Below are 26,187 nucleotides of genomic sequence, written 5' to 3'. Positions count from 1 at the left end.
CGCCAACAGACTAACATAATGTCAATCTCTACATTTTATTTCCTGATATCCATGAGGGCTCTGCCTAGGGCACACACTACCAGTTCTCATCTTAAGATCTACGTATACATATAAAGAGCTTCTCAATCCCCCTGGTCTGACTCAGAGGCATGGAGGCTCCTTTGCACAGCTGCATTAAAAGAAAAAAAGAGAGAGAGAGAGAGAAAGAGAAAGAGAGAGAGAGAGAGAGAGAGAGAGAGAGAACGAACTAAAACAATAACAACAAAAACCCTTAGGTTCAAAAGTGACAGGTAGGTGAAGCTGGGAGAGCCACCTCCCCAGGAAAGGTTCCTGGAAAGGCTGACCTGTTCTAGACCATCACCATTCTGGGACTTTGTCACTTGAGATTGTTTTATCATCTGAAACTCTAATGAGAGAAGCATTTGGGTTAGGGCCCCACTTTAAAATCTCAAAACTTCCAGGATGTGACATGATGAAATGCTAGTCACTTAGGACACTTGAGAAGAGTATCAGGAAGGGAATGTAAAGATGCACACATGTTCTGCTAGGGGCACCTCCCTTTTATTATTCTCAAGCTTCACAGAGAGAAGAGAATGCAAAAGATCATCCATTTACATTTTTCACTAAGATTATTAGATGTAAGGAAGATACTCTCTTCCTCTACCTATGTACCACATGACAAACCTGCACTCACAAGAGACTCAGGATGGATGCTGGCAATATTGGTTCTAAACGTCCATCAGAAGACTGGATTTCTGTGGGAACTGGGAAACCTGGGAATCAGTCTACCAAACACAGTACCATGTTTCTACAAACAACAACAACAACAACAACAACAACAACAACAACAACAACAAAACCTGTGTTCTGATTTCAAAACTCCAAACTTCTGAACTAGAACCTATTTGTCTAGGTGGTATGATGATTTCATTTCTTAATCAAAATATGATTTTATTAATTTTAGGTAAAACTATACTAAGGGCCTAAGCAACTAAATTAATTTGTTGGCTAATACTCATTTATAATCAAATCAAATACTGTGAATTGAATGTTTGTGTCCTCCCAAAGTTTGTTAAAATCCTAACCCCTAATATAATAGTATAGAAGGTGGGGTGTTGGCTGGGCATGGTGGCTTACACCTGTAATCCCAGCACTTTGGGAGGCTGAGGCGGGGGAATCTTGAGGTCAGGAGTTTGAGACTAGCCTGACCAACATGGTGAAACTCCATCTTTACTAAAAATACAAAAATTAGTCAGGTGCGGTGGTGTGTGCCCGGAATCCCAGCTATTCAGGAGGCTGAGGCAGGAGAATCGCTTGAACCTGAGAGGCAGAGGTTGCAGTGAGTCAAGATCGCCCCACTGTACTCCAGCCTGGGTGACAGAGTGAGACTATGTCTTAAAAAAAAAAAAAAAGTGGGACCTTTGGACGGTGATTTAGGTCATAAAGGTGTAACCCTCATGAATAAGATTCATGCCCTTATAAAAACAAACCCCAGAGAGCTCTATGGCTCTCTCTCTGCCACATGAAGATACAGCAGTCAGCAGTCTACCACCCAGAAGAGAGCCCTCACCAGAACCTGATCATGTTGGCACCCTGATCTCAGACTTCCAGCGTCCAGAACTGCGAGAAATAGATTTCTGTTACAGATTAGCCACCTAGTATACTTTGTTAGAGCAGCCTGAAATAAGACATCAACCATCCAGGTCTTTTGACATACCTAGTCATACTAGAATTTTCTCAGTATTTTTCACAGAAATGTGAGATTTTATGATTATTTATTCCTATTACACTTCCTTTTGTTAACTTGGGCTTATCTGCTAGTGTGCTGCTATCTTTCTGGAAGCTGTTATTTTGTGTATATCACCACTCCTCCTAGCGAGGTGTCAGCTGAAGAACTGAGAAGCATGTTTTCTACATGGTGTACAAGTTGCTGCTTTCAACCAATTTGATCACAGGATACCCACTGTCTGTTTATCAAATTCGAAGACAGTCCCTATCCCTTGATTTTCCTGGCTGCTTTCCCCTCTAGCTGTTCAATAGCCCCATATATGGTTGTCAGTATAGAAGTTAAAAATTTCAAAATGTTATTAGCTGCAGCAGCTGGGGATGTGGGGATGCTAATAAATGGAAAAAGACTGAGGCAAGTGAGATTACATTACAGTAACTAGTCTTTTTATTTTAATGATTTTTTTTGCAGTCTTCCCTAAGGAGGGATGAATAAGAATTGGGCAAATCTCTACATTTTAGCAAGAGCTTTTAATCTCTAAACGTCTTCTCCTAAAAGTAGCATTAACTGGCAGGTTTTACAGATGGAAGCTGAGCAGGCAGAGGCAGGGCAAGGAGCCACGACGGGCCTGGGTGCCTCTCTGATTAGACAGTTGACTGGTTTCAGGGAAGGAAGGGGTTTTCTGCAATGGCACAAGCCCTGGAACCTTTCCTGTCTCTGCTGCCAATGACAGTCTTGCCCATTCTGTATACAGCAGAGTGGGTGAGGAAAAGGGTCAACAGAAAGAAAATGGAAACTCATTATCATCACTCACTGTATTCAGGCTCAATATATGCTCAGGAATCTCTCCTCTTTGCCACAGCCTCCCCGACAAAACACACAGATCCTCCCACCCCATAATGTGCACATGCATACACCACCACCTCACCAGGCAGTTACCTTAAAAATTATACGGCAGACATTAGACAGGGAAAAAAAAAAAAAAAGAACAGAAAGAGCTCTTCCTTATCCCAGATTTCAAAGAGCTTCATCTGAACTGAGAGGTTTACGCCAGGCCCTGGCATCTTAACTGGCCCAGGACAACTACAGGCTGACCTCTGAAACCATTTCCAGTGTCCCAGAGGAACTCAGAATGGCTCTCATGCATCAGTCCAGCTGCTCCAGTACTATAGCCAACCAGGGTTCCAAGGAACATGTGCTGTTAGCCTTTCTGACGTCAACCTTAAGCAAAGTATTCCATTTTTTCTTTGGACTCAATTTTAACTCAGTTACTCATAAGTTTGTCATTCTCTACTTGGCACTCATTTACATTTCCTGTCTGCATCACCCCGGACTTAAAAGATCACTGTTTATAAGACAGTTCATTCTTCATTACTGAAAGGTTCAAACACAGAGCGATCACTCTTTGGGGAGTATTTCACCCAGTGGTCCTTAGCCTTCAGTGAGATTCCTTGTCACCTAGATAGCCCAAAATGTCCCCCCTCATTGTTTTTGCCTGTGATAGAGGGACCCAATGATTTACATTTTTTATGAGCACCCCAGGAGATTCTGATGCAGGTGGTATGGTGAGGAGTAAAACCAAGACAGTGAGTCTTTGAAATTTAGAGATCAGATGTCCGGATGTCCCAGCCACTCTGGAAGGGCTACTCCACGGATTCCACAGCTCATCAGTCTTCTGGGCACTCTAGCTCTATGTCTGTGCCACCCCCAAAGCAGTCCCATCTTGCTCCTTGTTCCACAGAGTCCATCTTTCAACTCTTCCAGATGACCCTTGACTTGTCACTCCCCAGCAGGAAAAGGCGTCTCCTGGTTCTAAAACTGCCTGCTCTCTGCCCGCACCCTTCAGATCCTCTTTTGTGTCAGCTGAGCCAAGCAATTTCCGGTTCCCTGAACCGACACTTCTAACCAACCCTCCCTCTGACGCGAGAGGTTTTCGTGGCTCCTCTAATCGACATGCAGAGAGTTCAAGGTCCACCTCTGGGTTGGACCTAGGTTAACAGGTCTACAAACTTCATCGGGATAAACAAATTGCTGGGATGAATCCCCCCAGCCGAGGGAGGCCTTCCACAGCACCCACCCACACAATAACAGGTGGAACTTTCTGTTCCTATTCAGGCATGCAGTCATTTCTTCATGTGTTCATCTCATAAACTGTCTCCATCCTTACTTTAGCTGACGTGATTGATTGTGGCAAAAATTTCAGAAAACAACTGTTCTGGTCAACCAAACGACCTCATTTTAATTAGAAAGGGTGGAGCACCTCTTAGGTGCATCCCTGACACACAGCACTGCCACATACTGACAAATTCTTGCTGAGATAATGACCGATAAGTAACTTCACACCCGGGATGTATTCTGAAAAAATTTGATATGAGCAAATCCATGTTTTAAATGCAGTGAGGAAACAGGATTTTTAAAGAAAGCCTGAGGAAAAAAAAATCACAAAATGCTGTGTCCCACAAAATATGCCTAAAATACATAAACACTATGCTACAAAGAGAGGTTCCAGTGCTCAAAGATATGAAACAATCTAGTTGTTAATGAGAAACATACCCAAACAAAAACTTAAAAAACAACTCAACAGGCTGCGTGTGATGGCTCATGGCTGTAATCCCAGAACTTTGAGAGGCCATAGCAGGTGGATCACCTGAGGTCAGGAGTTTGAAACTAGCTTAGTCAACATGGCGAAACCTCATCTCTACTAAAAATACAAAAATTAGCCAGGCGTGGTGGTGCATACCTGTTTTCCCAGCTACTTGGGAGGCTGAAGCAGGAGAACCACTTGAACCCAGGGCTTGGAGGTTGCAGTGAGCCAAGATCATGCCACTGCATTCCAGCCTGGGTGACAGAGCAAGACTCAGCAATTAAGCAACAATCACATAATGAGGAATACTTTCATAATGAGAAATGGCTATTTTTTTTTAATCAATGCCATCCAAGATGTGTCACCTCTATTCTGGCGGGAGGGGAAACGGGGGGGAATTTACCAAAAACCTGAAGGCTGACAAGAACAAAAGAGAGGTCCCTCTAACAAAACATATGTACATCTTTAAATTCTTACATAAGACTCAAGAAACTTAAGTTTTAATACTCCTTCATATTCTTACAGAATTGCAGCTCTATAATAGCTTTCAAAACAAACTTATAAATGGGCAAGAATATTACAAGAACTCACTCCTATTCCCCAGAGGTAACCTAATACCTTAATGGGTAGTGGTGCAACCCATCCCTTTCTCGGAACAACAGACATTATTGCTTTTCCACTCCATCCACCTACACACCCCAAGTGAGATACAGTGGATGAAACCCATCACATCAGAGTTGTTCTAATGTAATAAAGGGCAGGAAATTTAGAAAAAAAGAGATCATCTGTCTGGAAGACGTAGACCTTGAATTCCAACTTAAAGAATAGAGGAAAATGAACTTGAAGATAGGATGCTGGAGTTCTGTGGCCATTTGTGATAGCCTAACAGAAGTGTGGAGGAGAGAAAGGAAAAAGACTTCAGAAAGAAAGGAAGGGGTCAGGCATAATGGTTCCTGCCTATAATCTCAACACTTTGGAAGGCCAAGGCAAAAGGATCACTTGAGGCCAGATGTTTGAGATCAGCATGGGCAGCATGGTAAGACCTTGTCTCTATGATAATTGGCCAGGCTGGGTGGCTCATAACTGTAGTCCCAGCACTTGGGAGGCCGAGGTGGGAGGATCACCTGAGGTCAAGAGTTTGAGACCAACCTGGCCAACATGGTGAAATCCCATCTCTATTAGCCAGGTATGGTGGCGGGTGCCTGTAATTCCAGCTACTCAGGAGGCTGAGACAGAAGAATCACTTGAACCCGGGAGGGAGAGGTGGTAGGGAGCCAAGATTGCACCACTGCACTCCAGCGTGGGCAACAAAGAGTGAAACTCCATCTCAAAAAAAAAAAAAAAAAAAAATGTTTTTTGAGATGGAGTTTTTAATTAGCTGAGTGTGGTGGCACATGCCTGTGGACCCAGCTCCACAGAAGGCTGAGGTGCAAATATCATTTAAGCCCGGGAGGTTGAAGTTGCAGTGAGCTGTGTGCACACCACTGTACTCCAGCCTGGGCTGTGACCTAGTCTCAAAAAAAAAAAAAAAAAAAAAGCAAAGAGGAACTTTTGGCTGGAATGGCAGGTATGAACTTTCGCAAAGCAAAGGGGCAGTGACTCAGGGGCTCTGATGGCTAAAAATGGAAGTGGATGTTGCCACAGCCATTAACATATTTAAGCTATTAAGATTTCTGTAAAGAAAATCTTCTAACTGCAAATTAAAAACAACAACCAAAAAAAATAACATTTCTGTATACATTATGTACAACAGAGCCACCAATATAATACTTCTGCTATGGAAACTAGTGTGACCACGAGTGAGTCATGAAGTATTTTGCCTTTATTTCAGGTCCAACAATGTGCCTAGCTGATGAATTTTGCCTAAATTGAATGTCTTTGGTACCATATTATTATGGGGTGAATTGTATGCACCCAAGAAGATAGACCGGAGTCCTAACTCCCAGTACCTTGGAATGTGACCTTATTTGTAGACAGGGTCATTACACAGGGAATCAAGTTAAAATGAGGCCCTAATCTAGTATGACTGGTAACCTTATTAAAAGAGAAATTTGGACACGGAGACAGGCAGGCACACAGGGACAATGTCATGTGAAGACTGGAGTTACGTTGCTACAAGTCAAGAACTACTAGAAGCTAAGAGATAAGCCTGGAACAGATCCTTCCCTGGCACCTTCAGAGGGAGCATGGCCCTGCTGACACCTTGATCTCAGAATGCTAGCTTCCAAAATTGAGAAAACTAGTTTCTGTGTTTAAAAAACAGTTTGTAAAACTTTGTTATAGCAGCCCTAGCAAACTAATACTCAGGTGCTTCAACAGTCTGCTTGGGCCAGGTTGTCTTATTGACTAGTAAAACAAACATTTTGCCAAAAAATATTTTTTAAAGAATAACATTAATATTTTGCTTCCATGATGTAATTTCTATTTTTCCATGGCCTTCTCTCTCACCACTTGAGAATTACGGACAAGTCTTAGGGACTCAAAACGAAAATAACAATGTAGGGTTGGGCACAGTGGCTCAAACTTGTAATCCCAGCACTTTGGGAGGCCAAGATGGGCAGACCACTGGAGGTCAGGAGTTTGAGACCAGCCTGGCCAACATAATGAAACCCTGTCTCTACTAAAAATACAAAAATTAGCTGGGTGCGGTGGCACATGCCTGTGGTCCCAGCTGTTTGGGAGGCTGAGGCAGGAGAAATGTTTTGAGCCTGGGAGACAGAGGTTCAGTAAGCCAAGATCACACCACTGCACTCCAGCCTGGGTGACAGAGAGAGACTCCGTCTCAAAAACAAATTAATTAATGAAATAATACCCAATGTAGTACTGATTACACAGATACATGAAGGATGCTTCCCTAAATAGAACCAAACAAAAGAACTATCTAGTCAAGATTGAGCTCTTAATCCAAAACCTTTTGCCCAAACTATGAATCGGACCTACCTTCACTTGGTTTTATTTTGTACCTACCTTTGCTGATGGTGCTAATAAATATCATCATTATCTGGTTTGAGTTTCGTTTTTTTTTCAAGTCCTTCTGTGCATTTTCTGGTAAAAGAGTCAACAAAGAAGAATCCTACACATTAGGGACCTGCAAACTATTGGTTTGCAGGTCAAATATCGCCTGCAGTTGGCTTTTGTATTTAAAGTTTTACTGAAACACAACCATGCCCATTTGTTTATATATGTATCTACGGCTGCTTTCCAGCTACAAAGGCAGTGCTGAGTAATTGTGTTGAAGACCTCATGGCCTACAAAGCCTAAAATATTTACTATCTGGTCCTTCACAGAAAAAAATGTGCTGATCCCAACTATAGATAACTTAAGAAATATATGAGCAATTCCCACATGAACTTTTATTTCTTGTTTCTCTCAATTGTCAATAATCCCAGTTCCACCAGTCCCATTTTCCAATCCTATTTCACACATTTGGCTAGAGAACAATAAAAAGAGGAAGAGCATTCTAGCACTTTGGGAAGTCAAGGTGAAAGGACTGCTTGAGCTCAGGAGTTCAAGACCACTCTGGGCAACATAGTGAGACCTTATCTCTACAGAAAAAATTAAAAAATTAACTGCACGTGGTGGTATGTGCCTGTAGTCCCAGCTATTTGGGTGGCTGAGGTGGGAGGATCGCTCGAGCTTGGGAGGTTGAGGCTACAATAAGATATGATGCACCATGCACCACACTCTAGCCTGGGCGACAGAGCAAGACCGTCTCAAAAAAAAAAAAAAAAAAAAGAAAGAAAGAAAAAAGAAAGAGAGAGAGAGAGAGAGAGAGAGAGAAGTGCTCTTAGAATTTTAAATGCTTTTTTTTGCTTATATTTCTCTTAATGTTTGCAAGTTTTTCTGCATCCCTTTTAAAGAAAACAAAACTCGGCAATGAACTGACATCAAGAACATGAAAGATACATTTCCTTTATTTTTCTCTACTCTGCTTTAGTATCCTAATAAGCAGTTTAATAGAGTCAATTAAAATGTAGAGTAACTCTAAAGTGACAACACAAAACAACCCATTGAAAACCTTGTTTCTATCCTGGAATCAAATCAAATGCACCTGGAAGAAAAATGGTGAAAATTCAGGTAAACTGTAGCATGACAGCTGCAAATCAGACATATTCTTACTAGGTACTTCTTAAATATCTAAACCTCTTATGGCATTAATTTCTAACTTACATAGTTATTTATATACCTGTTCCATAGTCTCTATTAGACTGTAAGGTTGACAACAGGATTACTAATTGGTTATTCCTGTCAGGGCCTAGCATAGGCCCGTAACATACTCTAAAATATTGACTGAATGAATGATAATCCAAGCTGAATTTGGTTGAAAATGGCCAAGCTGGCCGGCACAGTTGCTCACACCTGTAATCCCAGCACTTTGGGAGTCCTAGGGGGGCGATCACCTGAGGTTGGGAATTAGAGACCAGACTTATCAACATGGAGAACACCTCATCTCTACTAAAACTACAAAATTAGCCTGGGCGTGGTCACACATGCCTATAATCCCAGCTACTCAGGATGCTGAGGCAGGAGAATCACTTGAACCAGGGAGGCAGAGGTTGCATCTGCAGTGAGCAGAAATCACCTCACTGTACTCCAACCTGGGCAAAAAGAGCAAAACTCCATCTCAGAGAAAAAAAAATGACCAATCTTCACTGGCAGCCAGGATCTATGGGTTCTAGTCCTGGCTTTGTTACAAATAAGCTATGTGGCATTGAAACAACCTCACCTCTAAAATGAATACTGGTAAAAGCTGATCTCTGGGTCCTTTTGGCCTAATATAGTACATTTGTTTTATGGTAACACATTATATAATGAACATTCCTTCAGATCACTTCATCTGAAACACTAGTATCACATTGTAGAATTCATTCAGGATAAAACTGCATGCTGTAGACACCAGAAACAGTTGGTGAGGGAGACCGACAGACTTCCACCCACTTTTCTTTGGACTATGCAACTAAGAACCTTAATATAGATTTTTTTTTTTTAAATGGTACAAGTGAACAATTTAGTCTGAATTATCTATTCTAACAAAGGGTGATCAAGTAGCCATTCTGAATTTTAAAGAACACAGAGCAATGTGTTCCTCACAAATGAGCCGTCTGCAGAGTAGGGCTGTAAAGTCCTAACTGTGGTTTCTTCTATACAGGAACTTAACACCTAGAAACCACAGAGTAAAATCTGCATGCTGTAATAAGTCAGGCAGGCAGGGACTGAAAGTATTCAAATTTTTCTACCCACAGCCAATTATATGAGAAAGACAAAACAAATTTAAAGGGCAAAAAAAATTCATTAATAATAAGAATGTGCAAGTTTTCCAGATCCCTGATATTTTAAACTAGATTGATTTCTCAAGTCAGCTATCTTGACTTTGTAAATGCTTTAAAAAGCAATAAAACAGGTGGAAAAACAGAGCTTAACAGAGGAGAAATTAAAAGCAAAAAAAGAAATGAGACTTGGCAGATATTGTTTATTTTGCCTGAAGATAACATGCAACTTACTATCGCTAATGGCCTACTGTTCAGAGAATGAGGCCCTATCAATGATCTTTTAAAAATATATACTCTTTAACATTCATTAAAAAACCAGTGCAAGTGTGTGCTATACTTGGAAAAACAAAGACTTTTAAGGTAGGATGGTGAAGCACTAAGTCAAAGTCAGAAGATCCAGGCTTTTCAAGCTGTGAGACTCTAAAAAAATCACCGAAGTTTCTGGATTTTAATTACTTAGGGATAAATTAAAGGGGTTGAACCTGATAATCTCTGATGTCCCTTCCAACACTAAAATGCAAAAGCTTCTTTTAAATAAATGATTCCCAAACTGTTCCAAGAATACAGTTAGTAAATATTCTAAAACTAAATGATTCCATGATCAAATAATTCTAGGGAAACAAAGAAATGCATAAAGTCAGACAAATATCTCTACTGTAGGACTTCTCAGGCACTTTTTTCTGTTAATTTACACTTTTACTTTCCTGGACAATAACAGATAATCTGTAGTGTTTCCCAAGTCTCTTTGTACAATGAATATTTTAATTCCTGGAACACTTTCAAAGTTTAATAGAATCCGTGTATCTGCGTAAACACAATTTGGGGAAAAGCAGCTTTGAACAATAAACTTCTGAATTTTAAATCAGATGCAGAAAGAAGAAAAATGCTCACATAATAGTTGAAGGCATCTATTTCAGAAATTGTAATAACATCTCTGTGTTTACATATCATAAAGCATTTTATCTTACGTTAACTCTTTTGACCCTTAACCCTGAGAAGCCAAGGACAGATATAATAAAATATCACAAGTCTTTCTCATCACAAACATTTTTTGCTAATGAACAGAATAATCACAATCTTCTTCCACTATTATAATCACAGGCCTTCCTTGACCCTTCCTCCAAAATCCTCTTTCATATAAACTAACCTGTTAGGAGACACCCCAAGGAAGGAGGAAAGCATCCAGAGTACCTGTGCCAAGTAATGTGTCAAGTGCTGTCACCCAGATGACGTCATGTAATCATCTCAGTAACATTGAGTAACTTATCCCTGGCTTTGCTGCCAAGGAAATTAAGACCCAGAAAGTTTAAGAAATGTCCCTTCAAGTGATAAAGTTGGAATCCACACCAATGCCCACCTTTTGTTCTTTAAAAACAACCTGTGTTTTTGAAATGGTTTGACAGTGAAATATTTTTAAACAGAAGCTGGCCATGTGGTTCAGTTGAAAAACATTAACATTTTATTTTGGTTTGTGTTTTACGGTTGGTGTTATCTGTTTGAAATACGATTTGATTTACACAAATATTAAAACAGTAGTTAGTGAGAGGTGTAATTTATATAAGAACCTCATCTTCATCATTATAAACACCTGAGTTCTTACTAGATGCCAGACAGACCCATATGGACTATCTCATTTAATCCTCCAAACAACTCCACAAGGCAAGGATCCCAGAACTACTCTTCCTTCAAGGTTTTGACCTCAGAATTTCCTCTCCGAAAAAGCCTGTTTGCTTCACCTCTCTCCCAGGGACTTTTCTTTTTATATCTTATCAGAACCTCCATGACCCTCCCTATCCCAAAAGCTCATTGTCTTTCTTGATTTCACCTGTTTCCTTAGCCTTCATAACCGTCCTCTTGATTTTCAGAGCATACACATCTTACCAATGCCAAACCCTATATAAACCCATTATCCAGATGCTTTCTCTTATTTATTGTTGAAGGAGGCTCAGCATATAATGCCAACTCACACCTCTGAATCACCATGAGCCTTCACTACCAGTTAAGTCATCTCTGCACTCATCTCTGTTTGAAGGCTCACCAAATTCCCAAGAGCATTATTCCAAACCCTTTGTCACACTATCCTCAAACTGAAAATCCCAACTTTTTTATTTTATAGAATCTGAACAGACAACCTCGCCTCCCTACTGAAACCTAAGCGTTTATAAAAAGGTGAGCTTCACTGGCCTGCCTTCCTTCCATCTCTAGCATAACCCACTTTCTCCTTCCTGTAATCACTGTCAGGAAGATCTCTGAGGAGCCCTTTCCTCTAAGACTAATCCTGCCTCAACCTTTCATAAAAGTAAGCCCTATTTCCAAATATTCCCTCTTTTTTTCTAGCACCTTGCTCTACCTACAAACACAGTCAGATGCTGAAATAATCTTGTCTCTAGGCTGTCAATTGAAATTTTCAGGAAAAAAACTCTTTGGTAACTGATTTCCTAAAGACACACCCTCTTCATTCATTCACTCTTTAAACCCTTTGGAATGTGCTTCCCCCACCCCTGCCTCCACCCTTCTTTCCTGCCCCACCACACACACAGTACTCCATTGAGACTTCAGTTTCAAAAGCTTACAAAGACCTCCCAAAGGATATGTCCAATGGCCCTTTACTAGGCCTTTGTCTTTCTTGACCTCTTGGCAACATTTAAGGGAGCTGACCACCTCTTCTTAAAACTTTGTTCTTTCTGGCTTCTGTGACACCCTCTGGATTCTCTCAGTTTTCTGCCACTTCTTTCCCTGTACTTTGCCTAAGGCTCCCCCTACTCCTGCCCAATATACAGTGTGTGCTCCCCAAAGTCTGTTCCATCTCTTTTCTTGATACATTCTCCCCTGGAAGTGCTTTAATCCATTCCCAGTGCTCCAACTATTAAGTTTGAGAAGTTTCTGTGCTTCTTCCCCAGAGCTCCGGTTCTCTACCTGCTTGCTAGAAATTTCTGCCTAGGATGGCAAGGAGGAAGAATAATGTGTGACTCATGTGGCCAAGTTAAAATGGCCAATCCAAACTCACTGCCTTTCCTCAGAAACTCTTTTATTTTGGTAGGCTGAATACTCTAAACCACTCACGACCATACCTGCCCATCTTCCATATTCCTTTGAAGTGGGAGATGTTTTAATATAACCAATGCAATTGTTAGACTATAGATGTTATAGGTGACTATTTAAATATGACACATATTACCAAGAATGAAATTTGCCACGTAAGAATGTGGTTGAGAAGATCCAGGACAAACGCGAAAATCCATGCAGATGTGTGAGGCAGCTTCTACACCGACTTCAAGGTAATCTCAAGGGAGTGGTAAAGAAACACTTACAGCCATCTCCCCAATCAAAATGACTTCTTACAGTGGTTTTCACTGGGGGGTATGATTTGCTGTTTAGGCTGGACAATTCTTCCTTACGAGAAACTGACCTGGACACTGCAGGATATTATGCATCCCTAGTGTCTGGACACTGAGTATCAGAATTCAACAATCCCTCCCCCATTTACTTTAACAGCTAAAATCATAACAATAATGTAGAAAATCCCTGCAATAGAAAGGCTGGGTTTTCCCTCGTCACTGAGCCCCAGAGTAAACAAAGTTGCAGTAACTTTTCATTTTCCCAATTATTTAAGACTAGAAGTCTATGACGGTCTATTCCCAGCACCTTCCTCTCCCCATCCAGCCTGTCACCAGCCAGATCTTGTCAATTCTTCCTATACAATATCTTGAATCCATTCTATTTAATACTTAATACTGTCACTGCGCCATTTTACATCTTCATTTCAACTGAGACAACACCTTCTAAACTCAGGCTCTGTCTGCTCTTACCCATTTTAGCAAACGTGCTCATAATGGTCTCTGTTCTTCAACCTCCAACCTGCAATCAACCTAACCTGAATTACCCACTATTTCCGTGATAAAGCCCATGTTTTCTATCTTCAAATCTTTGCTGAATCAATGTTCTTTTTACCTGAAAGGGCACCTTCCGTGATGCAACCAATTATCCTGTCTCCTGAGTTAGACATTTTGGTCAAGTCCTTCTCCCTCTCCTTCCAAATGCAGTCTTGAAAACTTTTGGAGGACATAGATCCCTTTGACAAATGAATGAAGGCTATGAATCTCTACCCAAGAAATAGCCAATGGATTTACATTTTGCATATAATTTTAAGGGCTTCCTGTATTCAAATATCTATAAAATCTGATCACTACTCCTGCCTACAATTTAACTGACTTCTTTTGGGTCCTCAACAGCTCTCAGCTGTTTTAACAACTAGCTAGCTGGTTTCCCTGCCCAGTTTTTCCCCTAATGTGCACCAGTGCTGTCTCGAGCATGCCACCAGTTTACTTCACAAGGATTCCCATCTGTTTTTAAAAGATCACTTAACTTATGCTACAACTCAATAATTATTTAACTCAATGTTTCTGAGCCTGTGTTAAAGTTTCAGTTAAACAAAATAACTATTCAATCTCTTAGAATTGGTCTGATACGTTTAACACACAGAACTGAGAATATAAAGTAGAGCCAAAGTACTTTCTAGAGTATCTGAATTGGTAGGGTTGGGTTGATCACAAATGGTCTTCCAAAAAGGTGATTTATAGGCAGTTCTCCAAAGAGGAGAGAAACAAAGTGATCTTGTCTTAGAACAGAGAAAGAAAATGCTGGATGATAGGACTGGTAACTAAGAAAAAAAGGGGGGGAGATGTAAGAATCTGAGATCATTCAAAACAATGAGGCTACATGTTTGCTCCCAACCTACACAGCACCAAAACAATGAGACTGGAACCGATTTTGTAAAGTGATCCCATCAGCTAGGGAGGTAAGAAACTAACAGGGTAATAGTGCTTTCTTCCTGCTTCCCCTGCCCTCTCTTCAGCTCTCCCTCCTCCTGCTCTTGCCCTCAAGCTTTGCAGCCTCTGCAGTATACACCTAAAACTCCCCAGACACACTGAAAATTCCCCTGAGTTATACACCAACTGCTTCTACAATGCTGACATTATCTGTACCTTATACTTCTTACAGAAATCCTTACTCTTCCACTGTACATTAAGGAAGCCACATCTCCCACTGCACTGCCCTTTCAAAAAGCTAAAAGCTTGCACATGTATCCTGGAACTGAAAATAAAATTTAATTTAATTTAAAAAAGAAAGAAAAAGAAAAATACAGACATATATATGAGAAAAAAACAGAATCTAAGAGCCAGAAAGGAAGTTTGCAATGAAGACAATCACATGTATTCATAAGAAAATAAACCCAAAGGATTCTAACGTAAGTAGGACAGTCTTGGTTTGTCACATTTAATACAGAAATTAAATGTGGAGAAAATTTATGTGTCCACAAAACAGCTGTAAATCAAATGAAAACAGGTGACTGTGACAATGCCTCCATATTTAGAATGTTTAGAATAGCTACTCTCCTGAAAAGTAATCTAGAATATGAAATTTCACCTAAATAGCTACATTTCCTCCTAACTCATGTAGATACATTTGTGCCTTAAAAATGTTTTAAAAAATACAGAAGGTCTGTTTAAATATGTATAAAAATAGGAAAATACTGTTACTAACTATAAAAAGTATCTGTCAGAAATAAGTGATTTCTAAAAAGGTAGTACAGGAATTTGCAGGATATAAAAATAATATACAAAAAAAAAGGAAAGGATCACACCTCAAAACTCAGGCATTAGAAAGAAGCAGCACCTTCAAGTTTGAAATTCTCAAAATGTACTCTTTGAGGTTTTACCACAATTTTAAGACATTAAAACAATACAAATTTCTAACTGGTTTATTTTGGTTGCTTGTTTGCTTGTTTCACTGTCTTTTTCTTGATAACCAAAGGACCACATGCTTATTTTGGGGGACAACAGGGACTCAATGGTTGAAAAAAACATAAAGGACCATGAAAAACAGTCACTTGATTCTATAGCAGAGGAAGCCATTTGTTAATATTTTGGCATATTTCCTTCCAGTTTTCAAAAATACATTTTTGAGACTGTATTGCATATACAATTGACAAACAAAATATAATCTTCTCTAGTTTACTTTACACTGTTTTGAAATTCCAAATGTTTAAATGAATAAAGCGGAGCCAACATAGCTTTCTATTTATTAGGGTACTACTCTGAGTAACACCAAGTTTGTTGCTGCTGCTGTTGTTACAGTAAGTGTTAAATCCCAACCGTTATATTGATTTTTTATTTTAATCCAGAATTTCATTTGCTCCATTTAATTCTTTCACCTTATCCTAATTCCAGGAAACGCTTTCTTCCTTTCCTCACAGTGTGTTCTATACTATTTTAAAGTTTACCAAGATTTTAGAATGTGTTAAGCAAAGCATTCTGTACAGATAAGAGTTTAAAAACAAACACCCACTAGACACCTACAGATGTCCAAGGACAAAAAAAAAGTTTATTTTTCTGAGTAATGCAAAGACAGTATCTTTGAAAATCAAACATACAAACAAGACAAAGGAAAGAATTCAGGAAATAATCAGGCATATACTAATAATCAAATCTGTTTTCCAGCCAAATAAAAAGTAGCATTTTTCACTGATAAGAATGATCAATGCTCTTTTTACCTTTCTCATAAAGAAGAGAGGATTGAAAGACTTCCCCAGAGAGAAAGCAAATTCTACTATCGCGAGCATAATCTATGATCAACTGTTTAAAAATATGGTGGTACTTTCTTTCTTTTTTTTTTAAATGTGGTTGAAATTTTCATTTTCAACTTCCAGACAGGTTCTTACCCTTCTTCAGGCTGCCCCTCATTCTAAACACAGTCCATTCTTAGGAGACCGTGTCAAGGTCTCCCTAGACCACACAGAGTCTCCCTAGGACCACCCGCCGTTGCTTGCTCTGTGGGGACATTAATAACAGCACCGTAGAAGGATTAACAACAACCACCCTGTGAAGTGGGCACTATTATTTTTACTTAGCAGAAACTCAGACTTAGGGTGGTTACGTGAAAAAGCATGCAAACGGTAGAGCCAGAACTTAAGCCACAGTCTTTCAATTAGGTAGAGTGCAGGCGGAAGCATTGACCAAATGGTTAAAGAAGGTGAAATGTGAAATGTGCACTGTCATCAGGGCTTAAGGAATATGCTAAGGGGCAAAATTTTAAGTGGAAAAAGTAAGAATAATATGTTTTATAATCATGATTTTTTTTTTTATAACTGGCTTTAAAAAGTGAATTAGATTTCCCTGAGAGAGGGTTGCTACATTTAGCAAATTTTAAAAATGCAGTACAATGAAAATCTGGGACATACTTACACTAAAAAATTATTCCCTGTTTATCTGAAATTCAAATTTCACTTAGTGTCTAGCATGTTATCTGTGAAAGCCTTTATAAAACAAACAAAAAACACTAATACATTTGAGAGCTACAATTCCCAAATCTGAAATCTGGACACCCTGTGGGCCACATGTCTTTGGGAGGCCACGTAAAGGGAAGTGCAGTAAGGCCACAGCTGTTCTTGACAGGTCTTGCTTCTTTTCCTAGTAGCAGACACAGCCCTTGACTCCAGGGACCTAACTTTCACCAACTAGGCCACTTAATGTCACTGCCTCAAAACTCCAGATCTTCTCTATATGGATGCTGTGAAGATTAAATATGACTGAGGTTTATACAACCTTAAAATATTTATTTATTGGCTGAGTAGTTTATACATATATTCTCAGAAACCTGGATCAGATAGACTCTTACCTTCCTAATCAAGACAGGTCTCAAAAATAAAAGTATTACTAATACATGGTAAGCCCAGTTGACAGTAATCTCTAATAAGAAGGAAAAACAAAAAACTAGAAGTATGTTCAAAACCTGAAGTGAACTATGGAACATGTAGTGAGATGCCACACAGAGTCCTCAGCAGAAAAGGTGGACAATCACTGATGAATTGTACAGCTTTCAAATGGCTATGCATGAGTAGATATTTAAAACATCATCATCATGACTCATAGATACGACCTGATCACAAATACATAGAGATAACATAAAAATGGGACAAGACCTTACTCATATGCACCAATTTACCTTTCTGCTACTCTCCCCTAAACCTCCAATCTCTGTAGCTTGAAAACTTTTACTTTCTTTAAAACAACAAATTGAGACTGTTTCAGGCAGTGTTCACTTAAATATCTTCTATGTACAAGTTTAATCTTCAAACTTTAACAAAACCCAATCTACTAAACACAAATTGCTGTGAACAGAAACTGCCTGAAGAGGATTAATCAACAGCTTTGTATGCCATCCTCTAAACAAGGCCAAACACTGAATCACTGTTGAATTCCTCACGTGCAGCTACACCCAGTTAATCTTGAAGAAAGCAGTAAACTATGTAAATCTACTTAAACCGGGAAGATAAGTACTTCACTCATCAAAAGTTAGCAACATTTAACAAGTACAACTACTGGGGGGCAAGACCATTCATAGAGAGAAAGAAACACACACACAGACATAAACACACACATACACACACACGGAAAAATTTTGCATTCACTCCCCTACTTCCAAAATCCTACTGGAAACCACTAGGACAACATACTACTTAGCCAGAAAAATGGCCTTCCTACATGCCACATGTGCAGAGCCAAAGTATGGTTGGTTTGTAACTTAACTACCTCCAGAAAGCAGTTCCAAAATGGAAGTAAGGAAACATGAAGAGGAGTAGCTAATAAAAGAATTAAAGCAACAACACAAAGATAAAATGAAAATATCAGTTTTCCGTATCTAAAAGCCTTTGTGTATAAATCACTTTTTATGTTTCAAAACACACTAAAGTATTTTCACAACTATGAAAGTCTTGATAAATGGTTTCATTTTGGTTTTTGGTGTGCTCTTTTCATATCAACAGATTGGATTTACTTAATGAAAACCATATATGTCAAAGTCACAGTCAACAGTAATAGAACATACAGATTTGTCCACTGAGACTCGAACCAGTCATCTTTATCTAGATACTGCCTACTGGGTTATCACTCCATTCAAAAGCTTCTCACTTTGACCTGAGCTGAGCAGGTGTATTTCTAATGTGCTCACAGGCCTGTGAAGCAGGAAAATCCTGTTTATCCCAGATGATGCCAGAGATCAGCGCTCCCTGATGCCCTGGCTACGCTACGTGGGAGCAGGTGAGGGATGAGTACCAACCACCTCTGCTTTAACTGAAACTGGTTCACACCTACAGTCAGCCCTCCATCTAAAGAGGTTCGGCATCTGCCTACTGAGGATGAACAATATTTGGGGAAAAAACAATAAAAATATGAATACAACAATTTGAAAGTAATACAGTATAACAAGTATTAACATAGCTACTACACTGTATCAAGCATTATAAGTAATGTAGGGATTAAAGTGTATGAGAGGATGTATATAGGTTATATGCAAATATTACATAATTTTATATCAGGAACTTAAGCCATCTGGAATCAATCTCCCTCAGATGCTGAGAGATGACTGTATGTGTAAAAAGTACAAAGTTTTAAGAGTTGTACAATCATTCAGTACAGCCAAATTTTGGCATCAATGCTGCTTCCAAACATCACAAACTCACCATCTGTATCACCCATTTACTTCATCTTTCCCCTCCTATCTCACAAGTTCTCCCTCCCCAAAAAGGTGAGAGGAATCCCTAAACTGGACTTCTCAAGATTAGAAGGGTGATGGGTAATGATGAGGATAAGCTTTATATGAGCTTCCATTGAGGTGTGCATGTAGGCAGGCAGCCGTAGTGTGGTGGCTTGAAGAGAGTGATTGTTAGGGTTCAAATTCTGACTCTGCACTTTGAATTGTACAGACTTGGGGCAAGTTACTTAATCTATGCCTCAGTGTTTTAAACTGTAAAATGAAGATACTAATATTGCCTGCCTCATAGGACTTACACGATGACTAAATGAGTTAATCTGCCAAAAACATTCACAACAGCAACCAGCTAGTAGTGAAGTAATCAATGAATGTTAGCTCCTACTATTATGTATGTATAATACAAATGTGATTCGGAACCATTACGTTTTTTTTCCAAAGGTGACGGTAAAGTATTCCTTACATTTCATTTTTTTCCTCAGGCAAATTATCTGAGATCAGCTCTAACAGCTGATTATGTATTTCTAGGCTAAAATCAAACTGCATAATATACTTAAAATTTTCCAATTCTTTCATCAAAATGAACAAACTAATATGAATTGAAAGGTTGAAGCTTAACATCACAAAATCTTATAAAAAGCATTAATTAGACTTCCCATTTAGGCTAAGCCAGGATGAGATCACAAAGTCACTCATGGTAACCAGGTCCCCGCGCTGGAAGTGTGCTTTCCTAGTGAATGGCTAAATACTAACAAAAGAAACCTTTGACTCAAATACCACTGGTACCCGGAGTCTTGTGTCTGTATAATGCCTACACATTCATTTCTTTCTTTGCCTATAGAAAAAAGAAAGTCTGTTTGTTTTTCTGATTCAGTCAGCCCTTTTAGTCTTTGAATCTAAGGAGAGCCCAGTGAAAAGAAGAGCATCTTATCAGCGTGCTCCAGACCAGCAGGCTACCCCCCTTCACACACAAAACCTCCAGCCCCTCACAGCCAAAGGCCTCGCCCTCAGAGCCTTTTCCCCATTTCAGAGCTAACACCCCGCCGGGTATTGACAACAAATAAATGAATACACAAGGCCCTAACATAATTAGCCATCTTTTCAGGTACAGTGAGGTGGGTGGGGAGGAGGGGTTGTGAGGAGAATGTTTATTGTAAATTGGCTGCATTTATGGAGTTGATGTAACTGTACTGGATCCGAGAGCATTTTTTTAAAATGAAGCCACATGAAGTGACTTCGAGATGCCTGCTTCTGAATCTTGACTATCTTAGCATATCCTTCAGTCAAGTCAGAAATGCAGATTTTATTCATTTAATTCATTAAAGGAAAGAACTTCTTAAACCAGGTTAAAAGTTCCATGGACTTCCAAATCAAGGGCACACAGACCACGGTGTGTGTTTATTGCCTTTTTAAAGGGAAATTAACATAGAAAAGAACTAAAGACCAGAAGGCAGAAGAGATTTCTTTTTGACATTGCCACAATACTTGCAAATAATGCTGGGATACACATATACACATACACACACACACACACACACACACACACACACACACACACAGAATGACTCTGAGAACAAGAACTAAACATAATCAATAATCCTGTAAATACCTAAAGGGAAGCCACCAGGCATCACTGTCATCGGTCGTGATCTTAAGAGAGCTACCGCCTGCATGGAAGGATACAGTTCGCTTGTATCCTTATTGGGATAATAACTTAATTGATCTGTCTCAGTGGCTAAGGATGTAGACAAGAGATTTATTATGGAGAAAAAATATCTGCAATCCTGTTTTTGTTTTCTCAACAAGCATCTTGCCACTGACCTCTAAATCAGTTTAACCTTTTCTAAACAGACCTGCACATTTTTTAAATAATTTAAAGCTAGGTTTTGTTATTGCTGCTGTTGAAAGGCTCTGTGAGATTTATCACAATATGGCTTCAGTAACCTTCTTTTAAAAACAAAGATGAAAAACAAAACAAAAGACCTCAACTATAAGCTCCCAGCTCCATTCCTTTTCCCGGCAGGGGATTGTGATCTAACCACTGAAGTGGCTTTGGAGTTCAATCTCTTAAAAAATGTATGAAACAGTATGAAAATAGGAAAGAGCATGTGTATGACTCAGGCATATCCAAGTATCTTCTGCAACTAGGATGTCACAGGATTTCCCTGTGCTACTGAAAACCTTGAGAAAGTGACAGTAGAAGTTCCTGTTTCTTTTTCTTTTTTCTTTAAATGAGGGGGGCGCGCGCGAACACATACACAGACACAGACACAGACACACACACACTCTCTCACACACACAGACACAGACATACGTCTTCCGGGTTTCCTACGAATCAGACAGGTTCTCTCAGGTTCCAAGCGAAGACTGCACACCAGCGTCACGACTTTTACCGTACTCCGCTACACACAAAGGTTTCGGGAAAAACCCAAACTTGTTGCAGCGCTGGGCGAAGACCCCCGGCCCGGCGCGCCACTGCCCTCGCCGCCTCTCCGCCCCTGCTCCTACCCCTTCCTCCGCTTCCCACCCTGCCCAACCCGGGCAGCAGGGGCGAGGGCATCTCCCCGGCTCAGGTCGCCGGCCAAGCCGTCCCCGCGGGCCGCCTTCCTGGGAAACAAGGTCACCGCCCAGCCGGTCCCTCCGAGGAGGCGCGGAGCCCCCGAGCGCGGCCGTCTTTGTAACGCGGGGCTCGCCGGCCTCGGCGCGGCATCCCGGCCGCCGCCTCACCTGCTTGCGATAGGGCGTCCTGCAGTTGCTGCTGCCCCCGGGGTTGCCGCTGCTGCTGGGGAAGATCATCGCTGCGGGCGGCGGGCGCGGGCGCGGACGCGGGGCAGCCTCGCCGCGAGGGGGAGGGCGCAGGGAGGGGGCCGGCCGGGCCCGGGGCCGCGGCAGCTCTGGGAACTCCCTCTCGCCGCGCGGCGGCGGCCGGCGGGGGCTGCAGCTCCGCGCTCACTTCCCCTCCGCCCTCGACCTCCGCACTCGCCTAAAAGTGCGGCGCGGCGGCGGGCGAGACTCGAGCAGCTCGGGCGGCCGCCGCCCTGCGTGCCATGGACGGGAGTTCGCGCGCAGAGCTGGCGGCGTCGCCGACTCTCCCGGCGGCAGCAGAGGAGCAGCGCCGCCGCGTCCCCACCTACCGCGGCCTCAACCACCGCCCCGAGAGCGCGCCGGCCGGGGGCGGGGAGGCAGCCGCGCACCGCCTCGCGCCGCGCCCAGGCCCACCCGCGCCTCCCCGCCCGCCCGCTGGGCGCGCCGCCTACAGTACCACCGCCCGCCCGGCCCCCGCGCTCTCCCTCTCGGGCTCGGGGCCGGGGCCGGGGCCGGGGCCGGGCGGCCCGGGGTGCCGCCGGCGCCCCCGCTCCGGTGCAATGGTTGGGTCTGGCTCCCCGCATGCCGCACATTCCTCCGAGTAGCCATCCCCCCTCCTCTGTTCTTTTCCCCCCGCAGTTCTTTCCTAAGCCGCAGCGGCAGCTTTGCACCCTGGCTCGAAGACCTTTTGAAGGGCGTCGCTTCGGGGACCACTCTGGCACCTGGGTCTGCCCTCTCTTCTTCACCTTTCAAACTAGGCCCCCCGCACCACTCTCCAAGGAAAGGTGCGGACAGTCACCCTTACTTTGACTAACACACGAACCTCCCGTCAAATCTGCAAATCTCCATTCCCCCGATTCACACGCTAAAATTTTAGCAGAGAAAACAGGTCTTCACTCCCCAACCCCTCAACCAAATACGATCGGTAAAGTTTTGTTTTATCCCCAGAGTTTACCAGCTTTCCTTCAGGATGACAATATCAAGGAGTGAAAATCATTTAAGGCCATCAGTTTGGTAAACCTTTCTCCCTCCTGAAAACTGGAACAGTGTAATCCTTCCTTATGTTAATTATTAGATGCGACACAAATGTGTTCTAAGGACACAGACACTCGGCAAAAAAAAAAAAAAAAAAAAAAAAAAAAAAAAAAGACAAAGGGAGGAGGGACTTTCCTTTGTTTCCCAATGTAAATGACCTAAGGCTGCTCAAGCTGCCCCTCTTCTCGACCACCTTTCCGTGGACGTATGAAGCCCCGAACCTGGGTAGTGCAGGCCTCCACGGCATCCCGGACTGGCAGAACCTGCCGTCTCTGGATAAGCCACTGGGACGGTCTTGCCATCCTTCAAATTGGTCTGTTCCACAGTTACTATTAGAGAATATTATCGCTGCAGTAAACATTACAGAGTTCTTCCTTGGTTTCTGATCTCTGAATACCTTCCTGGAAAGGCTCATCTGCCATGATAATGAAAAATCCTAACTTGTCTAAAAAGTGAAGGCATATAACTTCTGGCTTCCCTAAGGAAAACAGTGTCCCCTATGGAAATGAAGTCTTCTGGCAAAGCTGTGGCCATTCAAAGGCTTTTCTAGCCACAAAGAATTGGAAAAATATTCATCCTAAAATATCCTGCTGGTGACTCAGTGAACCCCTTCCACTCAGGCTCTTCCAACATTCTTCAGCCAGATAACTGGAAAGCCTCAGCTATTATAAATAACCGTGTAAAATACACATGTAATTACTAATTCTTTTCATTAAAAAAAAAAAAAAAAAGCAGCAAAGTAACTTATTCTGGGCACAATACTAAGTGCACAATGGACGAGTAAGAACTTGCCAGACAAAATTCACAGTAAAAACCTGTCCTTTAAAGTAATTAAATATTAAACACAGTATAATGGGCATTCGTTGAAAGTTGGTATATCTGCTGGAATTATTTTCTGCTACTCCATGGATAAGACAACTGTTTTGACTGCCCCTTTGCAATCTCCTCTCACTAGGACCCTTTACTGCAAGTTACCAAGCACAAGTATAAAATAGAAGACATTCATCAGAATGTTCAAGTCATAGGTGCGTTTCCCTGAGAACTTACTGCTCAACACCCCAGCAGCTCAGACCTATCATCTGTGCATCTATTTTAAAAATTCCATATACAACCTCAGTTGTCAAGAGTGGTCTCTTAGGAAACCACAATATAAACCACAAAAGAACAGCATAGATTAATTTTTCTATGGCTGTAATCTAAGGTCATGATATTTTGGACGCTGTACTATCCAGAATGCTAAAATTTGATTGGATACACTCTGCAGTAGTTTTGCAAGGATAAGAAAAGTTTTTAAGTGATGATAAAATTTACATTAGAACACTAAAAGAATTCTAATACTAAATATTAAGATATACTAAGAATACTAAAAGAATACTAAAAAGACTCTAAGATTAGAAAAGGATATCTAAAAGCCAACAGAATGTATGTTCTGTAATGGTGAATGACATAAAAGGAGAGACTATAAGGCATATTTGTTTAAAAAAACAATGTCCAACAGGGTTCAAAAGTTCCAAACTTAAGTAGGTGCTGTGTTCTTAAGTAAGTAAAGCATTACAAAGAGATAAGATAGATTGTCTACCCTCAACAAAATATAAAATGTAATGAAGTCACTCAAACCTCAAGAATGGAATGTAAGAAAAAATAATATAACTATGAGACCCTGTGTATAACATACACACTCAATTATAGATTATTCGTTAAGTGCTTAGTTTTAAGAGTGATTACAGAGATAGATCCTGGTGAGGTTCATCTGCAAAAGTTCCTCATCCTTTGAAACAAATACATTCTAAGGCAGAGAAAGTAAGAAAACAGTCCAGAGAGACTGCAAGTTATCACGGTAAGAACAGGGCTTTGGAACCTGCCCTGGAGATGCTCATCCTCTTTAAAGGGAAACAGACTTTGCTGCCTGGGCTGTCCTGTCTTCCTCCCTCACCTCACTCAGCTGGTAGGTAAAGAAGCTGTGGGAATCTGATCTAAGGGCAACCAATCCACAGGCAGGCCAGTGACCTATGACCTGGCTGGGATTGAAAAAATGAGCAGGGCCAATCCAATTCTCACCCTTGGGAATTTAATTCAGAAAACTCCAATGGCTGAACCAGTTACTAAAAGGGCAGAAACTGCAAGAGTGCCAAGGGGTAGAGTTGAGGCCACTACGAGCCAAAACCATATGCAAGCCGAGGTTATGAGGAAGCAGAAACTATGAGTAAACAGGAAGCTTACTGGCAGCAGGCAGACAGTAGGGCACGCCAGGAGTGGGTGAGCACTTGGCAGTGAAATGATGGAGGGGGCTGCCGTCCCTAGAGCTGCTTTGCTCCTAAGACTTACAACAGCCCCTCCACATGTGGACTTCAAACACCCTTCTTCAGAGAACTTAAAGGACTCTGTACTTTGCAATCCAAGGAACAGAATTAAAGCGGAGTCAAGCAGATCTGGCTCCATGTTTCAGCTTCCCACTTGTGCTCTGGGCAAGTCTGCTAACCTCTCTGAGTGCCAGACTCCTCACAGAAGTGTCTTCAGTACAGTACATGGACAAAAGTGCCAAACTCAATATCAATAAATGGCAGTTGTTGTTATTGTTTTTCCAGGTTTTATCATGGTGGTGTATAGATTTAAATGGTTACACTGTGCAAATAACTGATGCTGAACATCAAAAAAACAGGAGCAAGAGTACAATAGGAATTGATGTCAAACAAATTTAGGCAAAGGGAAGTCACTTTTTTAAAAAAAACTGTTAAGTGGCTGAATGAATATGCTTTCTAAGGTTGTGTATACTGCAGATTTAACTTTAAAAGGTTAAAAAAATGTCTGGAAAAAGGTCTGTTTCAAGAGCGTAGGTGCACTGAAGTTTTTCTTCATCTGTTTTTGTCTAATTTCCTTTAAAGAAGTTACATATTGGAACAGAGCCATTTTTGTATGAATATGAAGACTGTGAGCAGTATCAGAGATCACTCTCATAAGCCAGGAGGTGTATACCAACTAGGATAATAAGGATGGAGCCACCAGTATGTACAAAAGCCTGCAATCTAGTATAGGAGATGACATACATAGGTAATAATGCCTTCTGCCACTTAAAAGAGCTTATATACCTGAAATTTGAGAATCTGAATTGAGAATTTGTTCCAAAGCAACAATTTTAAAATGAGACTTTCATTTTTAAGCCTTTCACCTCTCATTTAACTTTCACAACAAACCTTTGAGGTTGGAAGGGTTATAAGCCT

The 26,187-nt window shown here is 41.2% G+C and overlaps 1 protein-coding gene across 7 annotated transcripts in view; it reads right to left on the bottom strand.

The window, feature by feature from the left end:
* RBMS1 (RNA binding motif single stranded interacting protein 1) overlaps positions 1-26,187 on the bottom strand; it is a 218,341-nt gene that overhangs the window by 116,000 nt on the left and 76,154 nt on the right. For 2 of the 7 annotated variants that reach the window (XM_039469807.2, XM_039469808.2), the window contains exon 1: positions 21,857-22,262. The exons of 4 other annotated variants lie outside the window; for them this stretch is intronic. In XM_039469807.2, the coding sequence (XP_039325741.1) occupies positions 21,857-21,925 (69 nt within the window). In that variant the 5' untranslated portion in view covers positions 21,926-22,262. Of the gene's footprint in view, positions 1-21,856; positions 22,263-22,889; positions 22,983-26,187 lie in introns of those variants that run through there. One more of the 7 variants, XM_074399599.1, reaches the window with a different exon arrangement.

Source organism: Saimiri boliviensis, chromosome 5 (genome assembly GCF_048565385.1).
Source record: "Saimiri boliviensis isolate mSaiBol1 chromosome 5, mSaiBol1.pri, whole genome shotgun sequence".
NCBI lineage: Eukaryota > Metazoa > Chordata > Mammalia > Primates > Cebidae > Saimiri > Saimiri boliviensis.
The sequence above is the reverse complement of the archived record's forward strand: the minus strand, read 5'-3'. Positions and strand labels throughout refer to the sequence as shown.